At 42.1% G+C, this 21721-nt stretch overlaps 1 protein-coding gene across 6 annotated transcripts in view; it reads left to right on the top strand.

The window, feature by feature from the left end:
* myo9aa (myosin IXAa) overlaps positions 1-21721 on the top strand; it is a 354781-nt gene that overhangs the window by 315616 nt on the left and 17444 nt on the right. For all 6 annotated transcript variants that reach the window (XM_073024759.1, XM_073024757.1, XM_073024760.1 and 3 more), the window contains 5 exons: positions 1408-1600; positions 1965-2093; positions 2712-2817; positions 15115-15246; positions 18899-19022. In XM_073024759.1, the coding sequence (XP_072880860.1) occupies positions 1408-1600; positions 1965-2093; positions 2712-2817; positions 15115-15246; positions 18899-19022 (684 nt within the window). The remainder of the gene's footprint in view (positions 1-1407; positions 1601-1964; positions 2094-2711; positions 2818-15114; positions 15247-18898; positions 19023-21721) is intronic.

The raw sequence follows: 21721 nt of genomic DNA, 5'->3' as shown, positions 1-21721 counted from the left end.
GTCTTTTTTTATTAGAAGAAGAATTAAAAGCCTTGATTGTAAGTGAAATTAATTTGAAAATTAAAAGTTCCTATAAATTACACTGTTAATAAAAAGGGAATTATCTCCAAACTATGGTTTCAGCACAATAATTGTGATGAGTGCCTGTTCCGTTCTGTATTAGCATAGCCCCAAAACACTGGAGGCAGCCAGAAAATCTGTGTCAGAACTGTCAAGGACTGGACCAACATAGCTTGCTTTTTTGATCAATGCTGCGATGATATTGGATCCAAGTAATACAAGTGAAATGCACACTGGGCATCTTGAGCAGGTTCTTGTGAGTGAGTGCTGTTTAATGGCACTATTGATGATGCCACTTGGCTCATGAACAGTGTTTACTGCCACACATCCCCAGTGATTCAGTCCGATTTTTGACCATGGTGCAGTCTGTGGAGTTTTGAGTATTCTCCCTTTGACTGCATGAGCACTCTTGTTCCTTCCTACACCTCAAATACATGTTAGATCAACTGATATTAAGCTACCATTAATGTAGGTGAGTAGATGAAATTTGGGAAGTGAATTCGGTTCTGATCAACTAAATGCAAGATTTTTCTTTGGCATACTTATCTCAGATGTGCGCATGTGTGTGGCCAGTGTTTGCCCCAATCCCTTTCTCTCCACAGAATTACAGATGATATAGTCAGATTTAAACCCAGGCGTCTGAACTCTGGGTCCAGGCTTCCTTTGTTGATCAGCAGTGCCGGTTGATGTATTCTGGCGAAGGAACTTTCATGAATGTATTTGATTGTGTACTTGCCCAGTTTGTCGTCTTTTGCACGTTGGTGGTTTGTGTGTAGTTTTTCTTTGATTCTAAGATCTTTCTTGGTATCTACTTTGAATACCCACAAGAAAATGAATCTCAGGGTAGTATATGATGACATATACATATTTTGATAATAAATCTACTTTGAAGTATGTACAGTATTTTGTCTGATTTGTACACTACAATATTCTGAAGGTCTGTGGCTGGTTTATTATTTTACTTCTATCCATGATTGCTGAGGCTTGTTATAGTTCCATTGGTAGCTGAGTTAACAGACTGCAGGTGTAAGTTTGAGTTTTCTCTTCATTGCAGCAAGGTTGTGTATTGTTTAGTATAACACTATTACAACGCAAGCAAGCCTGGTTCAATTCCTGCGTGGGTTTCTTCCCACATTCCAAAGATGTATCGATTAGATTAATTGGTCACATAGTGTAATTGAGTGTCACGGGATCATTGGGCTGGAAGGGCCTGTTACCGTGATGTATCTGAATAAATCAATGATGTGTTTGATACTGGACGGTGCATATTTGATTCATTTGGGGTATTTGAACACATCACGTTCAGCTGCTATATGGCCTGACCCTTTTTTTTTTAAATTAATGCAGTATGAACCTGAGCTATCATCTCGGCAGTTTGGAGTGGAAGTCTCTCGTCTAACCAACGACGAGAGAACAGTACCACTTGTGGTGGAGAAGCTAATCAATTACATTGAAATGCATGGCCTGTACACTGAGGGAATTTATAGGAAGTCAGGATCAACCAACAAAATTAAGGAGTTGAAACAAGGCCTGGACACAGGTAAGGAATACTGACCAATGGAGTGCATGTAGTGACAGATTCCTTGTGTATCTGTGAACTTAAATGGAAATTCCTATACCTGAGATTTGTTTGTTATCAAGCATTATAACACGTATTAGTAATGACAGGGTCCATTTCAGTATTTCACTCTTGCTAGTTCAAAATTATACAAACGTGATTACATTTTGGGAGCACTTTCACTGTGTGGACTGGAAGAAAGCTAACCACTCCCTTCAAAATGGTAGTAGAGATGTGTACTAAATACTGCACTATAAGTCTACAAACTTCATATTTCCATTAGTACAAAGTTGAGAGGAAATTATACAACAGCTGTTCTGGAACTGACTATAGTTTTTCTCTGCAGATATTAACAGCATGAATTTGGATGAGTATAACATTCACGTTATTGCCAGCGTGTTCAAGCAGTGGTTGCGAGATCTTCCTAATCCTCTAATGACCTATGAACTTTATGATGAGATTCTGCGTGCAATGGGTAAGTACAGTTTTTAATCCCAGATCTCTATGGATTACAGAAATGGATAGAGTCATTTTGTACAAAATGGTTCCAACTCTTTTGCTTTTCACAGAATCAGCAAAATGCCTTTCCACCCTCTCCTCATTCAAGACCATTTCTTAAAGATCATTTCATTAATGATCATTTCTTTAATCAGGACTTGCAAGTTAGTAGTATAAAAATGGAAATGGTTAATTCTCCTGTTCTTATCTTGGGGTAAAGGTATTGTGCTGCTACTTTTAATAAACTAGTTCATCACACACCACAAATAGTACCTAGAGTCATAGGGTGGTACAGTGCAGAAACAGGCTCTTCAGTCCAAGTCCATGCCAAACTATTATTCTGCCTAGTTCCATAAACCACATCTGAACCAGAGACCTCCATACCAATCCTATCGACGTATCTATCCAAATTTCTCTGAAATGTTGAAATTGAACCCATATCCACACCTTTCGCTGGCAGTTCGTTTCACACTCTCACCACCCTCTGAGTGAAGGTCACCCTCATGTTCTCCTTAAATATTTCACCTTTCACCCTAAACCTATGGCCTTACAATGTGGCTTTTGCAGAGCTGAAAGTTGTTTTCTTTGTTCATAGGTCTACAGGACCGAAAGGAAATGATTCAAGGTGTTTATTCAATAATTGATCAGTTGTCACGAACTCATATCAACACACTGGAGCGACTCATCTTTCACCTTGTGAGGTAACTATTTAACTGTTCATCAGGATTTGGGTATTTTAATTCTTAAGGAAAGAATTATATGAAGTAGATCACGTTTTGAAAATTCAGGGATTGAAGATTATGGGAAAGTTGTGCAGAAGAAGAATGAAGCCTAGGACAGATTAGTCAACACCATACTGAATGGTTTTATTCTTAGTGGCTTTTTCATAAATTTCTTAGAACTGAGGGCAGCTAAGAGTTAACCAAAATGTTATATTTTATGTAACTGAGTTTCTAATGGTCTGTCATTATAGTTTTTTGGGTAAATGGGCTGTAGTGTGCCATGAAATTCCAGGCACTCTTTGCCAAACTTCTGAGACTAATTGCCAGCAGGTTTCAGGATTTGGGCAGAAATCCTGGCCAAGCTTTGCTGCTGCTTTTGTGGCTGGTCTTCTCGAAGTCCAGTAGCGGGGAATGATTTACTGGATTTCCCAGCACAGATGTTGGGACCCATGCCTGTAGAACTGATGCCAGTTCTGACCTGATGTAGGAACCATAGACTCCTGAAGTGTTTGATGCAAATTGCTGAAGGTTAATAACCAAGTACATCAAGCAGAAAGGAAAGCAATCAGTTTGTTGACCCTGTTTGCTTGAAATTTTATATGGAAATAGGCATAATATCTAAGCAAGGAAAGCAAGGAAAGTCCGTTCAGCCATGCAGGCCTGTTCTGTATTTCAATTTAATCACGATTAATCATCAATCTAAATACAATTATGTCTGCTGTCATGCACCAAGGTGCTCGTTTCATTTAGCAATTTATATACCTTCCTCTTTAAAACAACCTACCGACTCATTTTCAAGGATTATACAACTCATTTTCTCAGTATTATTTATTTGTTTTTTTCTTAATTGTACAATATGTCTTTTTTTGAACTTTGGTTGTTTGTCAGTCTTTGTTATTTATAGTTCTCAGTTTATTTTTACAACCTCAGAGTGTAGGGGCATCCACTTAGAACAGAGATGTGGAGAAATTTCTTTAGCCAGAGGGTAGTGAATCAGTAGAATTGATTGCCACAGATGACTGTAGAGGCCAAGTCATTGGGGATATTTGAAGCTGAGGTGGATAGGTTCTTGATTAATCAGGGCATTTAAGGTTACAGGGAGAAAGCAAAAGAATAGTGTTGAGAGGGATAATAAATCAGCCAAGCTGGAATGGTGAAACAGATTTAATGGTCTAATTCTTTTCAATGTCTTATGGTTTCTCATAAATTCTGTTTTATTTCTTTATTTTCCTGTAAATGCCTGCAAGAAAATGAATCCCAAGGTCGACATATTGTATACATACTTTGATAATAAATTTACTTTGACTTTGCAACACACAAAATGCTGTAGGTGCTCAGCAGGTCAAGCAGCATCTGTGGAAATGAATAAACAGTCGAAATTTCGGGCTGAGCCCCTTCTTCAGGACTGGAAAGGAAGAGGAAAAGGGGGGGAGGGGAAGGAGGATAGCTTGAAGGTGACAGGTGAAGCCAGGTTGGGAGGAAAGATAAAGGGCTGGAGGGGAAGGAATCTCATAGGAAAGGGGAGTGGACCATAGGAGGAGGGAATCTGAGAGGAAGTAATTGGCAGTTGAGAAAAAGTAAAAGACCAGAGTGGGGAATAGAAGGAGAAGGGAAGGAACTTTTTTTTACCAGAAGGAGAAATCAATATTCATGCCATCAGATTTGAGACTACCTGAACGGAATATAAGGTGTTGTTTCTCCACCCTGAGGGTGACCTCATCTTGGCACAAGAGGAGGCCTTGGGTCAACATATCAGAATGGAAGTGTTTGGCCATCAGGAAGTTCTGCTTTTGGCTGTGTTACGTACCCCATAACTGGGTGTCAGACCAGCAGAGAAAGAAGAATCCGTTGGAGTCTGGTGGTACCAAAACTAAAGGTGTTTATTAGTAAACTACACAATACAGTATCAAAAATGCAAATATACATATAAAACAAGTTAGCAATAATAAACCTAAAAGTGTAGGAACAATAATAATCAATAATAAACAAGCTCTATCGATGTCTAGGGGTAAATGAATTGTCATAGAAAAGTATAAAGTTCAGTTCAGTTCATACATGCTGAGGTAGTTATGTGTTGTAATTGTTGGAGAGAGAGAGCGAGCAAGCAAGATGTAACAGCTACAGCAGGCAAACCTTCTGTGGCTTTCTTACTCTGTCGTATCGTGTGGTCATTCAGCTATGACTCATCTGTTCTTCAGCTAGACCGTTCTGTGGTGGACTCGTCACTCTGGCAGGAGTGGACACACACACAAGTCCCCACCGGCCCTGCCGTCACACTGAGAGCTTTATTGACCGATCTCCTGATTTGGTCCTCAAAGCCCCCACCTTCCTGTGGGTTCACAACACTCAGTCAGTGTCCACTGATATGTCTGAAGGGTGTCTCCCCAGACCTGTCTTTTATCTCTACTAACGGGGTCTCAGCTATCCATCAACTCTGAATGACTGTGTCCATCAAATCAGGCCACTCCTGCTATCTCCTGAGGAATGTTAACAAGCAAAGTAAAGTCCTTGTAGTGAAAGGTAAATAATCCAGGAAGAGTCAAAATACAATAAATCAACAGTCTCTCTCTCCGTCTTATCTGCAGCAGATGTTCTTGCCTGGGCGTCATCTCTCTCTCTCTCAGTAGCAGCATAGCCACAGCAATAGTTCATAGTTCTCGGGGGGGGGGGCAGAAATGGTTAACTCTGCACCCCATTTCCATCAGGTCTGTTCATCACTCATAACAGCTGATAGCAGAGGTGCACACAAAGCAGTCCCCGATTTGTGACAGGTCTCACCAATGTAGAGGATGTCACATCAGGATCACCAGACACAATAGACAACCCCCAGCAGATTCACAGGTGAAGTGTTGCCTCACCTGGAAGGAGTGTTTGGGCCCTGATTGGCCGTTTGCAGGGATAAGTGCCAGGACGGAGATTAGTGGGGAGGGCGAGTGGACAAGGGAGTCGTGGTGGGAGCAATCCCTGTGGAAAGTGGAGAGGGGGGAGGTAAAGATATATTTGGTGGTAAGATCCCTTTAGAGATGGTAGAAGCTGCGAAGTATGATGCGTTGGATGTGAAGGCTAATGCGTTGGTAGTTAAGGACAAGAGGAACTCTATTACTGTTAAGGCGATGGAAAGATAGGGTGAGCAGAAACATCTGGGAAAAGGAAGATATGTGAATGAGGGCAGCATCTCTGGTGGAGGAAGCAAAACCCCTTTCTTTGAAGAAAGGAGGACAATCTGATGTCCTAGAAAGTAACAGATGGGGTGGAGCAAGTGCGAGAAGGGAATAGCGTTTTTATGGGAGACTGGGTGGAAGAATCAGGATAACTGTGGGAATTGGTAGGTTTGTAAAAGATGTCAGTTGACATTTTGTTTCCAGAGATGGAGACAGAGAGATCAAGAAAGGATAGGGAGTTGTCAGAAATGGGCGGTGATTAAGAGCAGGGTGGAAGAGGGAAAGTTGGAGAAACTGAGTTCCCATGGGTGCATGAAACAGCTATGCAGTCAATATAGCAGAGAAAGAGTTGGGGAGCATTGCTGGGGAAGGATAGGAACATTGTCTTTGACTTTAATATATTCAGTGACTTAGCCTCCAGAGTCTCTGAATAAAGAAATTACTCCTCATTTCAGTCCTAAATTCTGTGGCCCATAACAGGAAACGCTGATCCCTTGGTCTAGATATGCAGCCAAGGGAAACATCCTCCCCCACATCCTGCCTGCCTTTCTCTGTCAGAATGCTCTAGATTACCATATAACCATATAACAATCACAGCACAGAAACAGGCCATCTCGGCCCTTCTAGTCCGTGCCGAATTCTTACTCTCACCTGGTCCCACCTACCTGCACTCAGCCCATAACCCTCCATTCCTTTCCTGTCCATATACCTATCCAATTTTTTTTTTAAATGACAAAATCGAACCTGCCTCTACCACTTCTACTAGAAGCTCGTTCCACACAGCTATCACTCTCTGAGTAAAGAAGTTCCTCCTCTTGTTACCCCTAAACTTTTGCCCCTTAACTCTCAACATGTCCTCTTGTTTGAATTTCCCCTACTCTCAATGGAAAAAGCCTATCCATGTCAACTTTATCTATCCCCCTCATAATTTTAAATACTTCTATCAAGTCCCCCCTCAACCTTCTACACTCTGAAGGATAAAGACCTAACTTGTTCAACCTTTCTCTGTAACTTAGGTGCTGAAACACAGGTAACATTCTAGTAAATCTCCTCTGTACTCTCTCTATATGGTTGACATCTTTCCTATAATTCGGTGACCAGAACTGTACACTATACTCCAAATTTGGCCTCACCCATGCCTTGTACAATTTTAACATTACATCCCAACTCCTATACTCAATGCTCTGATTTATAAAGGCCAGCATACCAAAAGCTTTCTTCACCACCCTATCCACATGAGATTCCACTTCAGGGAACTATGCACCATTATTCCTAGATCACTCTGTTCTACTGCATTCCTCAATGCCCTACCATTTACCATGTATGTCCTATTTTGATTATTCCTACCAAAATGTAGCACCTCACACTTATCAGCATTAAACTCCATCTGCCATCTTTCAGCCCACTCTTCTAACTGGCCTAAATCTCTCTGCAAGCTTTGAAAACCTACTTCATTATCCACAACGCCACCTATCTTAGTATCATCTGCATGCTTACTAATCAAATTTACCACCCCATCATCCAGATCATTAATGTATATGACAAACAACATTGGACCCAGTACAGAAACCTGAGGCACACCACTAGTCACCGGCCTCCAACGTGACAAACAGTTATCCACCACTACTCTCTGGCATCTCCCATCCAGCCACTGTTGAATCCATTTTACTACTTCAATATTAATACCTAACGATTGAACCTTCCTAACTAACCTTCTGTGTGGAACCTTGTCAAAGGCCTTATGAAGTCCATATAGATAACATCCACTGCTTTACCCTCGTCAACTTTCCTAGTAACCTCTTCAAAAAATTCAACAAGATTTGTCAGACATGACCTTCCACGCACAAATCCATGTTGATTGTTCCTAATCAGACCCTGTCTATCCAGATAATTATATATACCATCTCCAAGAATACTTTCCATTAATTTACCCACCACTGACATCAAACTTAATAATTGCTAGGTTTACTCTTAGAACCCTTTTTAAACAATGGAACCACATGAGCAATACGCCAATCCTCTGGCACTATCCCCGTCTCTAATGACATTTGAAATATTTCTGTCAGAGCCACAGCTGTTTCTACACTAACTTCCCTCAAGGTCCTAGGGAATATCCTGTCAGGATCTGGAGATTTATCCACCTTTATATTCTTTAAAAGCAACAGTATTTCCTTTTCTTGAATCATCATAGTTTCCATAACTACCCTACTTGTTTCCCTTGCCTTACACAATTCAATATCCTTCTCCTCAGTGAATACCGAAGAAAAGAAATTGTTCAAAAATCTCCCCCATCTCTTTTGGCTCCACACATAGCTGTCCACTCTGATTCTCTAAGGGACCAATTTTATCCCTCACTATCCTTTTGCTATTAATATAACTGTAGAAACCCTTTGGATTTATTTTCACCTTACTTGCCAAAGCAACCTCATATCATCTTTTAGCTTTTCTAATTTCTTTCTTAAGATTCTTTTTACATTCTTTATATTCCTTGAGCACCTCATTTACTCCATGCTGCCTGTATTTATTGTAGATCTCCATCTTTTTCCGAACCAAGTTTCCAATATCCCTTGAAAACCATGGCTCTCTCAAACTTTTAACCTTTCCTTTCAACCTAACAGGAACATAAAGATTCTATACCCTCAAAATTTCACCTCATAAATGACTTCCATTTCTCTAATACATCCTTCCCATAAAGCAAATTGCCCCAATCCACTCCTTCTAAATCCTTTTGCATCTCCTCAAAGTTAACCTTTCTCCAATCAAAAATCTCAACCCTGGGTCCAGTCCTATCCTTCTCCATAATTATATTGAAACTAATGGCGTTGTGATCACTGGACCCGAAGTGCTCCCCAACACATACCTGCATCACCTGACCTATCTCATTCCCTAAAAGGAGATCCAACACTGCCCCTTCTCTAGTTGGTACCTCTATGTATTGCTGCAAAAAACTATCCTGCACACATTTTACAAACTCCAAACCATCCAGCCCTTTTATAGAATGGGCTTCCCAGTCTTTGTGTGGAAAATTAAAATCTCCCACAATCACAACCTTGTGCTTACTACAAATATCTGCTATCTCCCTACAAATTTGCTCCTCCAATTCTCACTCCCTATTAGGTGGTCTATAATAAACCCCTACAAGTGTTACTACACCTTTCCCATTCCTCAATTCCACCCAAATAGTCTCCCTAGACGAGCCCTCTAATCTATCCTGCCAAAGCACCACTGTAATATTTTCTCTGGCAAGCAATGCAACACCTCCCCCTCTTGCCCCTCCGATTCTATCACAGCTGAAGCAACAAAATCCAGGAATATTTAGTTGCCAATCACACCCCTCCTGCAACCATGTTTCACTAATAGCTACAACATCATATTTCCAGGTATCTCTAAGCTCATCCACCTTTCTTACAATGCTCCGAACATTAAAATAGATGCAACTCTCCACCTCTTACTCTCTGTTTATCCCTAATGATGAAAACAACTTTATAATCTTCTTCTTCCTTCTCCCCTACATCGTTGGTCTGAGTGCTCTGTCACCTGCCTATCCTCCCTCACACACTGTCGACTAGCTTTCTCTATTTGTGAACTAACCTCATCTCTCCTAGTCTCTTCAATTTGATTCCCACCCCCCAACCATTCTAGTTTAAAATCTCCCCAGTAGCCTTTGCAAATCTCCCCACCAGGATATTGGTCCCCCTAGGATTCAAGTGCAACCTGTCCTTTTTGTACAGGTCACACCTGCTCCAAAAGAGGTCCCAATGATCCGGAAACTTGAATCCCTGCCCCCTGCTCCAATCCCTCAGCCACACATTTATCCTCCACCTCATTCCATTCCTACTCTCACTGTCACGTGGCACAGGCAGTAATCCCGAGATTACTACCTTTGTGGTCCTTCTTCTAAACTCCCTTCCTAACTCCCTATATTCTCCTTTCAGGACCTCTTCCCTTTTCCTACTTATGTCATTGGTACCTATATGTACCACGATCTCTGGCTCCTGACCCTCCCATTTCAGGGTATCTTGGACGCGATCAGAAACATCCCGGACCCTGGCACCAAGGAGACAAACTACAGACAGACGGACATACTTTATTGATCCCGAGGGAAATTGGGTTACATTACTGCCGCACCAACCAAGAATAGCGAAGAAATATAGCAATATAAAACCATAAATAATTAAATAATAATAAGTTAATCATGCCAAGTGGAAATAAGTCCAGGACCAGCCTATTGGCTCAGGGTGTCTGACACTCCGAGGGAGGAGTTGTAAAGTTTGATGGCCACAGGTAGGAATGACTTCCTATGACACTCAGTGTTGCATCTTGGTGGAATGAGTCTCTGGCTGAATGTACTCCTGTGCCTAACCAGTACATGATGGAGTGGATGGGAGACATTGTCCAAGATGGCATGCAACTTGGACAGCATCCTCTTCAGACACCACTGTCAGAGAGTCCAGTTCCACTCCCTCAACATCACTGGCCTTGCGAATGAGTTTGTTGATTCTGTTGGTGTCTGCTACCCTCAGCCTGCTGCCCCAGCACACAACAGCAAACATGATAGCACTGGCCATCACAACCTTGTAGAACATCCTCAGTATCGTCTGGCAGATGTTAAAGGACCTCAGTCTCCTCAGGAAATAGAGATGGCTCTGACCCTTCTTGTAGACAGCCTCAGTGTTCTTTGACCAGTCCAGTTTATTGTCCATTCATATCCCCAGGTATTTGTAATCCTCCACCATGTCCACACTGACCCCTTGGATGGAAACGGGTCACCGGTGCCTTAGCCCTCCTCAGTTCCACCACCAGCTCCTTAGTCTTTTTCACATTAAGCTGCAGATGATTCTGCTCGCACCATGTGACAAAGTTTCCCACCGTAGCCCTGTACTCAGCCTCATCTCCCTTGCTGATGCATCCAACTATGGCAGAATCATCAGAAAACTTCTGAAGATGGCAAGACTCTGTGTTGTAGTTGAAGTTTGAGGTGTAGATGGTGAAGAGAAAGGGGGACAGGACAGTCCCCTGTGGAGCCCCAGTGCTGCTGACCACTCTGTCTGACACACAGTGTTGCAAGCGCACGTACTGTGGTCTGCCAGTCAGGTAATCAATAATCTATGACACCAGGGAAACATCCACCTGCATCACTGCCAGCTTCTCACCCAGCAGAGCAGGGCGGATGGTGTTGAACGCACTGGAGAAGTCAAAAAACATGACCCTCACAGTGCTCGCCGGCTTGTCCAGGTGGGTGTAGACATGGTTCAGCAGGTAGATGATGGCATCCTCAACTCCTAGTCGGGGCTGATAGGCGAACTGGAGGGGGTCTAAGTGTGGCCTAACCATAGGCTGGAGCTGCTCTAGAACAAGTCTCTCCAGGGTCTTCATGATGTGGGAGGTCAATGCCACCGGTCTGTAGTCATTGGAGCCACTGGGGCGTGGCGTCTTCGGTACAGGAACGAGGCAGGTCTCCATCCGGGTCTCCCGACTGCTTCCACAGAATCGCCTATCTGATCCCCTAACTATCGAGTCCCCTATTACTACTGCCTTCCTCTTCCTTTCCCTACCCTTCTATGCTACAATAGACAATAGGTGCAGAAGTAGACCTTTCGGCCCTTCGAGCCTGCACCGCCATTTTGAGATCATGGCTGATCAACTACTATCAATACCCGGTTCCTGCCTTGTCCCCATATCCCTTGATTCCCCTATCCATAAGATACCTATCTAGCTCCTTCTTGAAAGCATCCAGAGAATTGGCCTCCACTACCTTCCGAGGCAGTGCATTCCAGACCCCCACAACTCTCTGGGAGAAGAAGTTTTTCCTTAACTCTGTCCTAAATGACCTACCCCTTATTCTCAAACCATGCCCTCTGGTACTGGACTCTCCCAGCATCTGGAACATATTTCCTGCCTCTATCTTGTCCAATCCCTTAATAATCTTATATGTTTCAATCAGATCCCCTCTCAATCTCCTTAATTCCAGTGTATACAAGCCCAGTCTCTATAGCCTCTCTGCGTAAGACAGTCCAGACATCCCAGGAATTAACCTCGTGAATCTACGCTGCACTTCCTCTACAGCCAGGATGTCCTTCCTTAACCCTGGAGACCAAAACTGTACACAATACTCCAGGTGTGGTCTCACCAGGGCTCTGTACAAATGCAAGAGGATTTCCTTGCTCTTGTACTCAATTCCCTTTGTAATAAAGGCCAACATTCCATTAGCCTTCTTCACTGCCTGCTACACTTGCTGATTCACCTTCAGTGACTGATGAACAAGGACTCCTAGATCTCTTTGTATTTCTCCCTTACCTAACTCTACACCGTTCAGATAATAATCTGCCTTCCTGTTCTTACTCCCAAAGTGGATAACCTCACACTTATTCACATTAAACGTCATCTGCTAAGTATCTGCCCACTCACCCAGCCTATCCAAGTCACCCTGAATTCTCCTAACATCCTCATCACATGTCACACTGCCACCCAGCTTAGTATCATCAGCAAATTTGCTGATGTTATTTTCAATGCCTTCATCCAAATCGTTGACGTAAATTGTAAACAGCTGTGGTCCCAATACCGAGCCCTGTGGCACCCCATTAGTCACCACCTGCCATTCCGAGAAACACCCATTCACCGCTACCCTTTGCTTTCTATCTGTCAACCAGTTTTCTATCCATGTCAATGTCTTCCCCCCGATGCCCTGAGCTTTGATTTTACCCACCAATCTCCTATGTGGGACCTTATCAAATGCCTTCTGAAAATCGAGGTACACTACATCCACTGGATCTCCCCCGTCTAACTTCCTGGTTACATCCTCGAAAAACTCCAACAGATTGGTCAAGCATGATTTACCCTTGGTACAAGGCTACAAGGCCGGACTTTGTGCCAGAGGCACGGCCACTGTTGCTTGCCCCAGGTAGGCTGTATCCAAACAGTACCCAGACAAGAGTACTTATTGTCAAGGGGTACAGCCACTGGGGTACTCTCTAGTACCTGACTCTTCCCCTTCCCCCTCCTAACCATGACCCATTTGTCTGCCTCCCATGGCTCCGGTGTGACCATCTGCCTGTAACTCCTCTCTGTATAGAGATTTAACAGACTGAGCCTGAGTTAAAGGTTTAGAATGATGAAAGTTGATCACATTGAAAGATTCCAAATATTGGTAGAACTTCACTGGAATGTTGCAGGGAGATGTTTTACCTTGCAAGTGTATCTGGAACCAGAGGCCAAAGACTGAAAAGAGGCTGAAAAGAATTCTTTTCACCATGAGCCTAATGAATCTTTGAAATTTTCTGACCAGAAGATCTTTGGCACTTTGTTCTCCAAGTATTGAAATAGAGGTTCATAGATTATTAAATATTAAAGGTGTTATGATACCAGCCCCCTCCTTTGCGAGAATCGCAAGAGCCCTAGTGAAGGGGGGGGGGGGTCAATGACCCAAGAGGGAGAGAGACGTGCTGAACAGCCACAGGAAATGGGAGAGAGAGGGAGACGTGCTAAAGACCACGTTCCACCGGGAAGCAGAATAAAGCGACCCTGGCTATTGTCTCATGAAGACCACGTGTAAAGCCCTCGGGCAAAGTGGGCTGGTTGAGAGAGAGATTGACACCTGCGATCTCGTGAGGAAGTATAAAGGAGGGTCTGGGGGGGGGACGACCCCTTCAGACGCACCAGAAGACACGCTAGAAATCCTGCGACAGCGTTTTGATAGCAACAGCCGGTGGTGGGGTTCGTGTGCGTCTTTTCCTTGCCTGGGATTGGCGACCTCACCACGGAAGAACGGCTTAGCTACAGGGGAGGCCACAAATGAGCGTCCATTTCCCAACGAGACTTCGACGAACCGAACTCCTAAAGGTTGGAAACCCTGTCGGGTAACTTTCATTCAATCTCTATCTCTCTCTCTCTCTTTCTAACAAAAGTGCACCAACGCGACACCACAACAGACGGCAGCTGGTGGAACTGCAGTGACCACAAGAGACTTTCAGATATACAGCGGACAATATATACATTACCCCTAGACAACGATAGAGTTTATTTCTTATTGGTTATTACTATACCTGCGCTTTAGATTGAGTATTGATGACTTATGGTATCTGAATGTTTGTATTAACCTTACTTTTGTGCCCCTTTATAAATAAAAACGTTTGAAAATGGTACCATCAGACTTCAGCGGACCTCTCTATCTTTGCTGGTAAGTGATCCAGTTACGGGATACGTAACAAAGGATATGGGGGTTTAGTGCAAGAGTCCAGCACTGAATCGCAGAACAGCATAAGAGACTGAACAGCCAACAATTAGTAATACAGAAACATGAGGTATATGTTGAATTTTTAATGTTTTAATATTTCATTTATAAGATATGTTATATGAATTTCTTTGAAAAACATTCTGTTGGGGACTTTGAGAAGCATCCAAAAATGTAACGCCTTGGATAGACAACAAAACTGGGGATTGGTTTTGTCTGTCAAAGCCAAGGGTCCTCTGGAAATGACCCACATTACCAGCTGACATCAGGAGAAGTGATGCCACAGTTAGTGATCCTAGATCCTTGTGAGCGTCCCCTGAATGTAGCAGTAAGAGGTGTCATTGTGCAGAGAGTAAAAAATCCCAGGTCTTCCAGATAAATGGTGGCAGACAGAAAATCCCTTTTCATGTAAAAATGCTTTGTATAACTTAGTTGATTTATTGTGATATAGACAGTCCAATAGTTGTGGCTGACATTAAGTATGTTTGTTTCAAATATACCTTGCAATTATTTGCCAAACTATTTGCAGTTTATTCAGACACTGATGTGTGAGATCTCTCATTGGGCTGCTGAATCTGGGGTTTTGAAAGTGTGGTCGCTTAGTTGCTATTCAGACCTGACTTTTTTTTAATTCCCTGCTGTTTTTTGCTCAGCTCTAGTCTAGCAACTGCAGTGTGTTCTGGAATACCACTTAGTTGTGGGACCAACTGAAGATGGTGAAATATATTCTATATTTCTGTTGGCAATTGACATGAAAATTTTGCACAGAAATTTACTCAAGTCTATCTGTAGTAAACTTGTTCTGGTAATGCACAACTTGAAGGAATGAATAATTTTCATAATTCTTACTTCTTTTCCACACTCTGTTTTTGTGCTGCTTTCTAGAATTGCCTTGCAAGAAGATACCAATCGGATGTCCTCAAATGCATTGGCCATTGTCTTTGCTCCATGTATTATTCGATGTCCAGATACTACAGACCCATTACAAAGCGTTCAAGATATTTCAAAAACAACTGCGTAAGATTACTTCCATTTCTTAGCATTAAAGTTTGATATATAAAGAATGATAATAATGCAGCACTGAGGACATGAAAGCTTGTGATTGGAGAAAAGTTTAGTCTGCTTGTTCTTGGGTTTTCACATTATGATGAAAACTAATTAGACTTCAGCTAAATCTTTAACATTCAGTATAGTTTTGTCAAACATCATTTCCCTTTCAAAACATTTTGATTTTGTCTCGTAACATCTTGTACACAATGATCAGAGGTAAGAGGCATAGACAGAGTGGACAGCCAGCACCTTATTCCCAGAGCAGCAATGGCTAATGTGAGGGATCCTAATTTTAAGGTTATTGGAGAAAAGTATGGGGAGAAATATCTGAGGTAGATTTTTTACACAGAGAATGGTAAGTCTGTGGAACACAATGCCAGGGGTGATGGTAGAGGCAGATACGTTAGGGACATTTAAGAGATTCTTAAATGGGCAGATAAATGAAAAGAAAAAGGAGGAAGGGATTAGATCGATTTTGAAGTAGTTTAAAGGGTTGGCACAACATTGTGGGTTGAAGAGCCTGTAATGTACTTTTGTATATTTTGTGTAAGTGCTCTGTTATCAGATCCAAGTTTGAGTATGTCTAATTCTGTGATGGTCTGAAAGTGCCCTATTATCATTCCCTTTATAATAGAATTGTTCCTAATACTGGTGTAACCCTCTCACCGGGGTCGTATACAAACTTGGCTCGATAGCTAACTCTGCTAATAGCCATATGATTCAGCAGTGAGAAGGCCACCTTTGTAACAATATATGTCTAGGTCAGTATGATTTGGGATTCAACCAAACAGGAAAGTTGGGGAGTTCTGATTAATGGAACCTTGATTTGAGCAAATGCTGTGTAAGTACTGTCCATACAGAATTACCGGTCGCCAAGAAATGACAAATCATACACTAGCATAAAAATTATAAAGAAAGTATATTTACCAATTTCAGCTTTATCAAATAGTTATTAAGATAAAGAAAATGAAGAAAAAAAATAAAAGGGCCCATTACAGTTAGACTAGTCTAAATGTGTACGTGACTGTTAGAGCTCATCTCTTCTGAAAGCTGGACGCCATTGCCATCACCCTCCACCTGGCCCTAACCCTCCTGGACAAAAAAGACGCGTACGTTCGAATGCTGTTCATAGAATTCAGTTCGGCATTCAACACAATCATTCCTCAGAAACTGACTGGAAAGCTGAGCCTACTGGGCCTGAACACCTCCCCCTGCAACTGGATACTAGGCTTCCTGACTGGGAGACCTCAGTCAGTCTGGATCGGAGATAGCATCTCCAACACCATCACACTGAGCACGGGGGCCCCCCAGGGCTGTGTGCTCAGTCCACTGCTGTTCGCTCTGCTGACTCATGACTGTGCTGCAACACACAGCTCAAGCCACATCATCAAGTTCGCAGATGACACGACCGTGGTGGGTCTCATCAGCAAGAACGACGAGTCAGCTTACAGAGATGAGGTGCAGCTGCTAACGGACTGGTGCAGAGCCAACAACCTGTCTCTGAATGTGAACAAAACAAAAGAAATGGTTGTTGATTTCAGGAGGCTTTGAGCGACTACTCCCCACTGAACATCGATGGCTCCTCGGTAGAGATCGTAAAGAGCACCAAATTTCTTAGTGTTCACCTAGCGGAGAGTCTCAACTGGTCCCTCAACACCAGCTCCATAGCAAAGGAAGCCCAATAGTGTCTCTACTTTCTGCGAAGGCTGAGGAAAGTCCATCTCCCACCCCCCCCCCCCCCCCCCCCATCCTCATCATATTCTACAGGGGTTGTATTGAGAGCATCCTGAGCAGCCGCATCACTGCCTGGTTCGGAAATTGCACCATCTCGGATGGCAAGACCCTGCAATGGATAGTGGGGTCAACTGAGAAGATCATCGGGGTCTCTCTTCTTGCCATTACCGACATTTACATGCTGCATCTGCAAAGCAAACAGCATCATGAAGGACCCCACACATCCCTCATACAAACTCTTCTCCCTCCTGCCATGTGGGAAAAGGCACTGAAGCATTCGGGCTGTCACGATCAGACTATGTAACAGTTTCTTCCCCCAAGCCATCAGACTCCTCAATACCCAGAGCTTGGACTGACATCAACTTACTGCCCTCTACTGTGCCTATTGTCTTGTTTATTATTTATTGTAATGCCTGCACTGTTTTGTGCATTTTATGCAGTCCTGGGTAGGTCTGTAGTCTAGTGTAGTTTTTACGTAGTTCAGTGTAGATTTTGTACTGTTCCATGTAGCACCATGGTCCTGAAAAACATTGTCTGGTTTTCACTGTGTACTGTACCAGCAGTTATGGTCGAAATGACAATAAAAAGTGACTTGACTTGATATAACCGTTACTCACTGTACTTAATTCTGATCACCAGTCACCGGTAGAACTTCTGATCTTGGACTCCTTTGCTATAGTGTCTTCCCATCGGGTCGAATTCTTAAGGGCATCTTGCCAATCTTCTCTTCTCTACAACAACTCCCGGCAAAAGATCATGGAACCCACCCCTATCCGTCACAAATCTCTCTTTATACAGTTCTCTCTGGAACCTTTTCCCGATCCCACCAACCTGATTAGCTAACACCACATTCCTAAACTGAAGAACATGGCTCCTTATCTTTAGCCGAAACCAAAATATGGGACACACTGCTTTTACAGAAAACTACTAAAGTGAATATGGGACACACTGCTTTTACAGAAAACTACTAAAGTGAAATACCTCACAGCGTAGCAGTAGAAATCTTATAACCAGTGCATAAACTGGTAATGATCCAGCCTGCTGTTCCAGGTTTTCTCTTCTATATTTTTAAATAATGGGATTACATTTATCACCTTCCAATCTGACGGAACCATTCCACAATCTCCAGAAAGACAACCATGCAGTCTATCATTGTTGTACTGTGGATTGCGGACCATCAGCCCTGGGGATTTGTCAACTTTCACTCCGATTTATTTTTCCATTGCTGCTCTTTATACTAATGTTCATTTAATTCCTTCTTTCATTTTGACTCTTTGTTCCCCAGGATTTTGGGGAGATATCTGAGCCTCCTTTGTGAAGCTAAGCCCGAAAAAATTGTTAAATTGCTATGCAATTTATTTCTGAATGTATGGGACCTCATTTTGTCCAGTCTTTTCCTTTTAACTTTTTTCTAGATTTCATGGCCTTCTTTTATGTTCTTTACAAATTTACTCTCATTCTTTGTTCTTTTTGTCTAAAATCAGACTCTTGGGGTTTTTATTTTTTGCAGATTCTAAGTGGATTGATAGAATTTAATCCACAAATATTTGCAATTATGAAATACTCAAATTTTGAGGATACAAGTTTGAAAAGTAATTTAAGAATAAATGAAAATCAGGGCTTTTGCATGCAAAAGTTAAGTTATGAATTCTGATGTTGGTGTGAGATTGGAGGTGGGTTTGCAATGATTGAAGCTGGACTACTGCTTTCTTAAATCATTTAATGTGTGTTTCTGGAGGATGAGAAAGAATTTGGAGAGGTGACCAAAACAAGATTAGTAGAATGGAATTGATTTTTTTTCCCATTTTCCAAATGTTCCACACTTGCTTGCTGAGAAATGATTTAAAAATAGATCACTTCAATCACACATTTATCTTCTCCACAGGTGCGTGGAACTGATAATTGTGGAGCAAATGAACAAGTACCGAGCGCGTCTAAAGGACATTAGCAGCCTGGAGTTTGCAGAGAACAAAGCCAAGAATAGGCTGTCACTCATCCGGCACTCAATAGTAAGATGTTTTAACTTGAATTTTATTCTGATCAGTGATATTGCAATGTTGTTTCTTGTTCTTACTGAATTAAATGGAGACTTGTGTTCCATGAAAAGAAATGTAATAATAACTTGCATTTGCTAAGAATTACAATATTTTTAGAAATCTCATGGACTCACCATGTCTACAACATCCGTTATTCCCTTTGTTTTCATTTTGGCATTCTGAGTAGTAAGCTTCTGTTGCCTTCCACCATTGTGCTGTTTCAGCATTCATATATGTACTCACTGTTCTAAGTTTAGTGTAATTTTGACAGTTCATTCAAGTTATTCAGTATTTTTGGGATCAACAGATATTGATTGATCTCCCGGGTTAGTTCTTGTTATCTGGTGGTTTTTGAGTTTTCATTATGAGTTTAGGAAAGAGCGTGTTGGTGGAGCATAATGGCTGCTTTGTGATCCTGAAGCAGATATCAATTACCTCTCAGGCTCTATTTGTACCTATTGCTTCATAATAGTTTGTAATGTGGGATTAAGTCTCAATTTCACTTCATTTGCAGAGCAGTATAAACTTAGCTTGGATAAACGTTTGTGTTTGCTATCCATAACACACAGAAGCGGAATTAGGCCATTCAGCCCATCGAGTCTGTCGGCATTCCATAATTTATTATAGTTCGCAATCCCATTCTCTTACCGTCTTCCTGTAACCTTTGACACCTTGACTAAACAACAACCTGTCAATCTCTGCTTTAAATATATTCAGTGACTTGGCCTCTAGAAGTCTCTGTGGTGATGAATTCCACGGATTCATTACCTTTTGACTAAAGAAATACCTCCTCATCTCTGTTCTAAATGGATATTCCTCAATTTTGAGCTTGTTCCATATGGTCCTTGTCTAGACCCACTGTGGAAAACATTTTTCCCATATCCGTTCTATCCGGAATTTTCAATATTCGATAGGATTCAATGAGATTCCACCCCCCCCCCCCCCCATTCTTCTGTACTCCACCGAGTACAGGCCTAGAGAATTCAAACTCTCCTCATATGTTAACTGGAATCATTCTCATGAACCTCCTCTGGACTCTCTTCAATGCCATCACATTTTAGTTAAGGGGCCTTCTCAATTTCTCAATCTCTTTGGCCCAACTCATCCATGTCAACCAAGATGCCCATACGAGCTGATCCCATTTGCTTGCATTTGGCCCATCTCCCTCTAAACCTTTCCTATCCATGTACCTGTCCAAATTTTCTTTTAAACATTGTAAGTATACCTGCTTTTACACCTTCCTCTGGCAGCTGGGCATATACACTCTGCCTTCTGCGTGAAAATGTTTCTCCCCTTTAAATCTTCCCTTTTACCTTCAACTTAAGCCCTCTTCTCCACTGGAGGAAAATGTAACCATCCACTTTAACCATGTCCCTCATGATTTTATATACCACTTTTAGGTTCCTTTTTAGCCTCTTCTGCTCCAGGCAAAAAAAAAATGTCCCAACAATCCAGTATCTCCTATAAGACCATAAGATGTAGGAGCAAAATTAGACCATTTGGCCCATCGAGTCTACTATACCATTTCATCATGGCTGATCCATTTTCCCTCTCAGCCCCAATCTTTTGCCTTCTCCCCGTGTCCCTTCATGTGCTGACTAATTAAGAACTATAAGCCACTGCTTTAAATATACATAATAATGGCCTCCACAGCCACCTGTGGCAATGAATTCCACAGATTCACCACTCTCTGGCTAAAGAAATTCCTCCTCATCTCCATTCTAAAAGGATACCCCTCTGTTCTAAGACTGTGTCTTCTGGTCTTCGACTCTCCCACCATAGGGAATATCCTCTCCACATCCACTCTATTGAGGCCTTTCAACATTCAATAGTTTCAATGAGGTAATGAGGTCACCCCTCAATCTTCAGAATTCCATTGGGTACAGGCCCAGAGGCGTCAAATGATCTTCATATGCTGGAATCATTCCGGGAATCATTTTCATGAACTTCCTTTGAACCCTCTTCAATAACTCAAGTCCTCCAGTCCTGGTAACATCGTTGTGAATTTTCTGCATCCTTTTCAGTGTAGTGACATCCTTTGTTTAGTTAGGTGACCAGAATTGCATCCCAGCTCCAGTACTCAATGCCCTGAATACAAGCAAGCCAAAGGCTGCCTTCACCATCCTTTCTACTTGTGTTGCCGCTTTCAAGGAACTTTGTAGCTGGACCTTTGGCCCCTCTGTGTTGTATCTGTCATCTTGGACTTTTGGCACCTGTCAACTGCTTTGTATTTTCTTGATGATGCAAGTTCTCAAGAATGCAGAAATTATACTTCCGCAGAAAAGCAAATTAAGTTTTAATGCTGCCTTTTCTAAAAGTGTCCCCTCAAAATGCAGAAACAATCCATAAAATATCCAAAAACGCATCCTCAAAGAAGCAAATTTGTGGAACAATTTCTCTTTGGGTATTTTGACTTCTCCATGTTTTACCTTATTTTGGGGTCTATTAGTACAACCTTTGTTTCCATTTGGTTTGATTAAAACTTGTCCAAAGCTGTTGGAGAAATGAAGGTTCAATGTTGACTGGCTGAGGTAGTTTGAAGCTGAGAATTTGATCACTTGTGTGTGAGACTGAGCAAAGTTCAGGTATGAAGCTTTTGCAAGCGTAAGCAATATCGTAACATTTGATGTGTAATTTCACATTTAAGTATCCCTTTTTATCTGGTATTGGGA

This window comes from Hemitrygon akajei, chromosome 21 (assembly GCF_048418815.1).
Source record: "Hemitrygon akajei chromosome 21, sHemAka1.3, whole genome shotgun sequence".
Lineage (NCBI taxonomy): Eukaryota > Metazoa > Chordata > Chondrichthyes > Myliobatiformes > Dasyatidae > Hemitrygon > Hemitrygon akajei.
The sequence above is the reverse complement of the archived record's forward strand: the minus strand, read 5'-3'. Positions and strand labels throughout refer to the sequence as shown.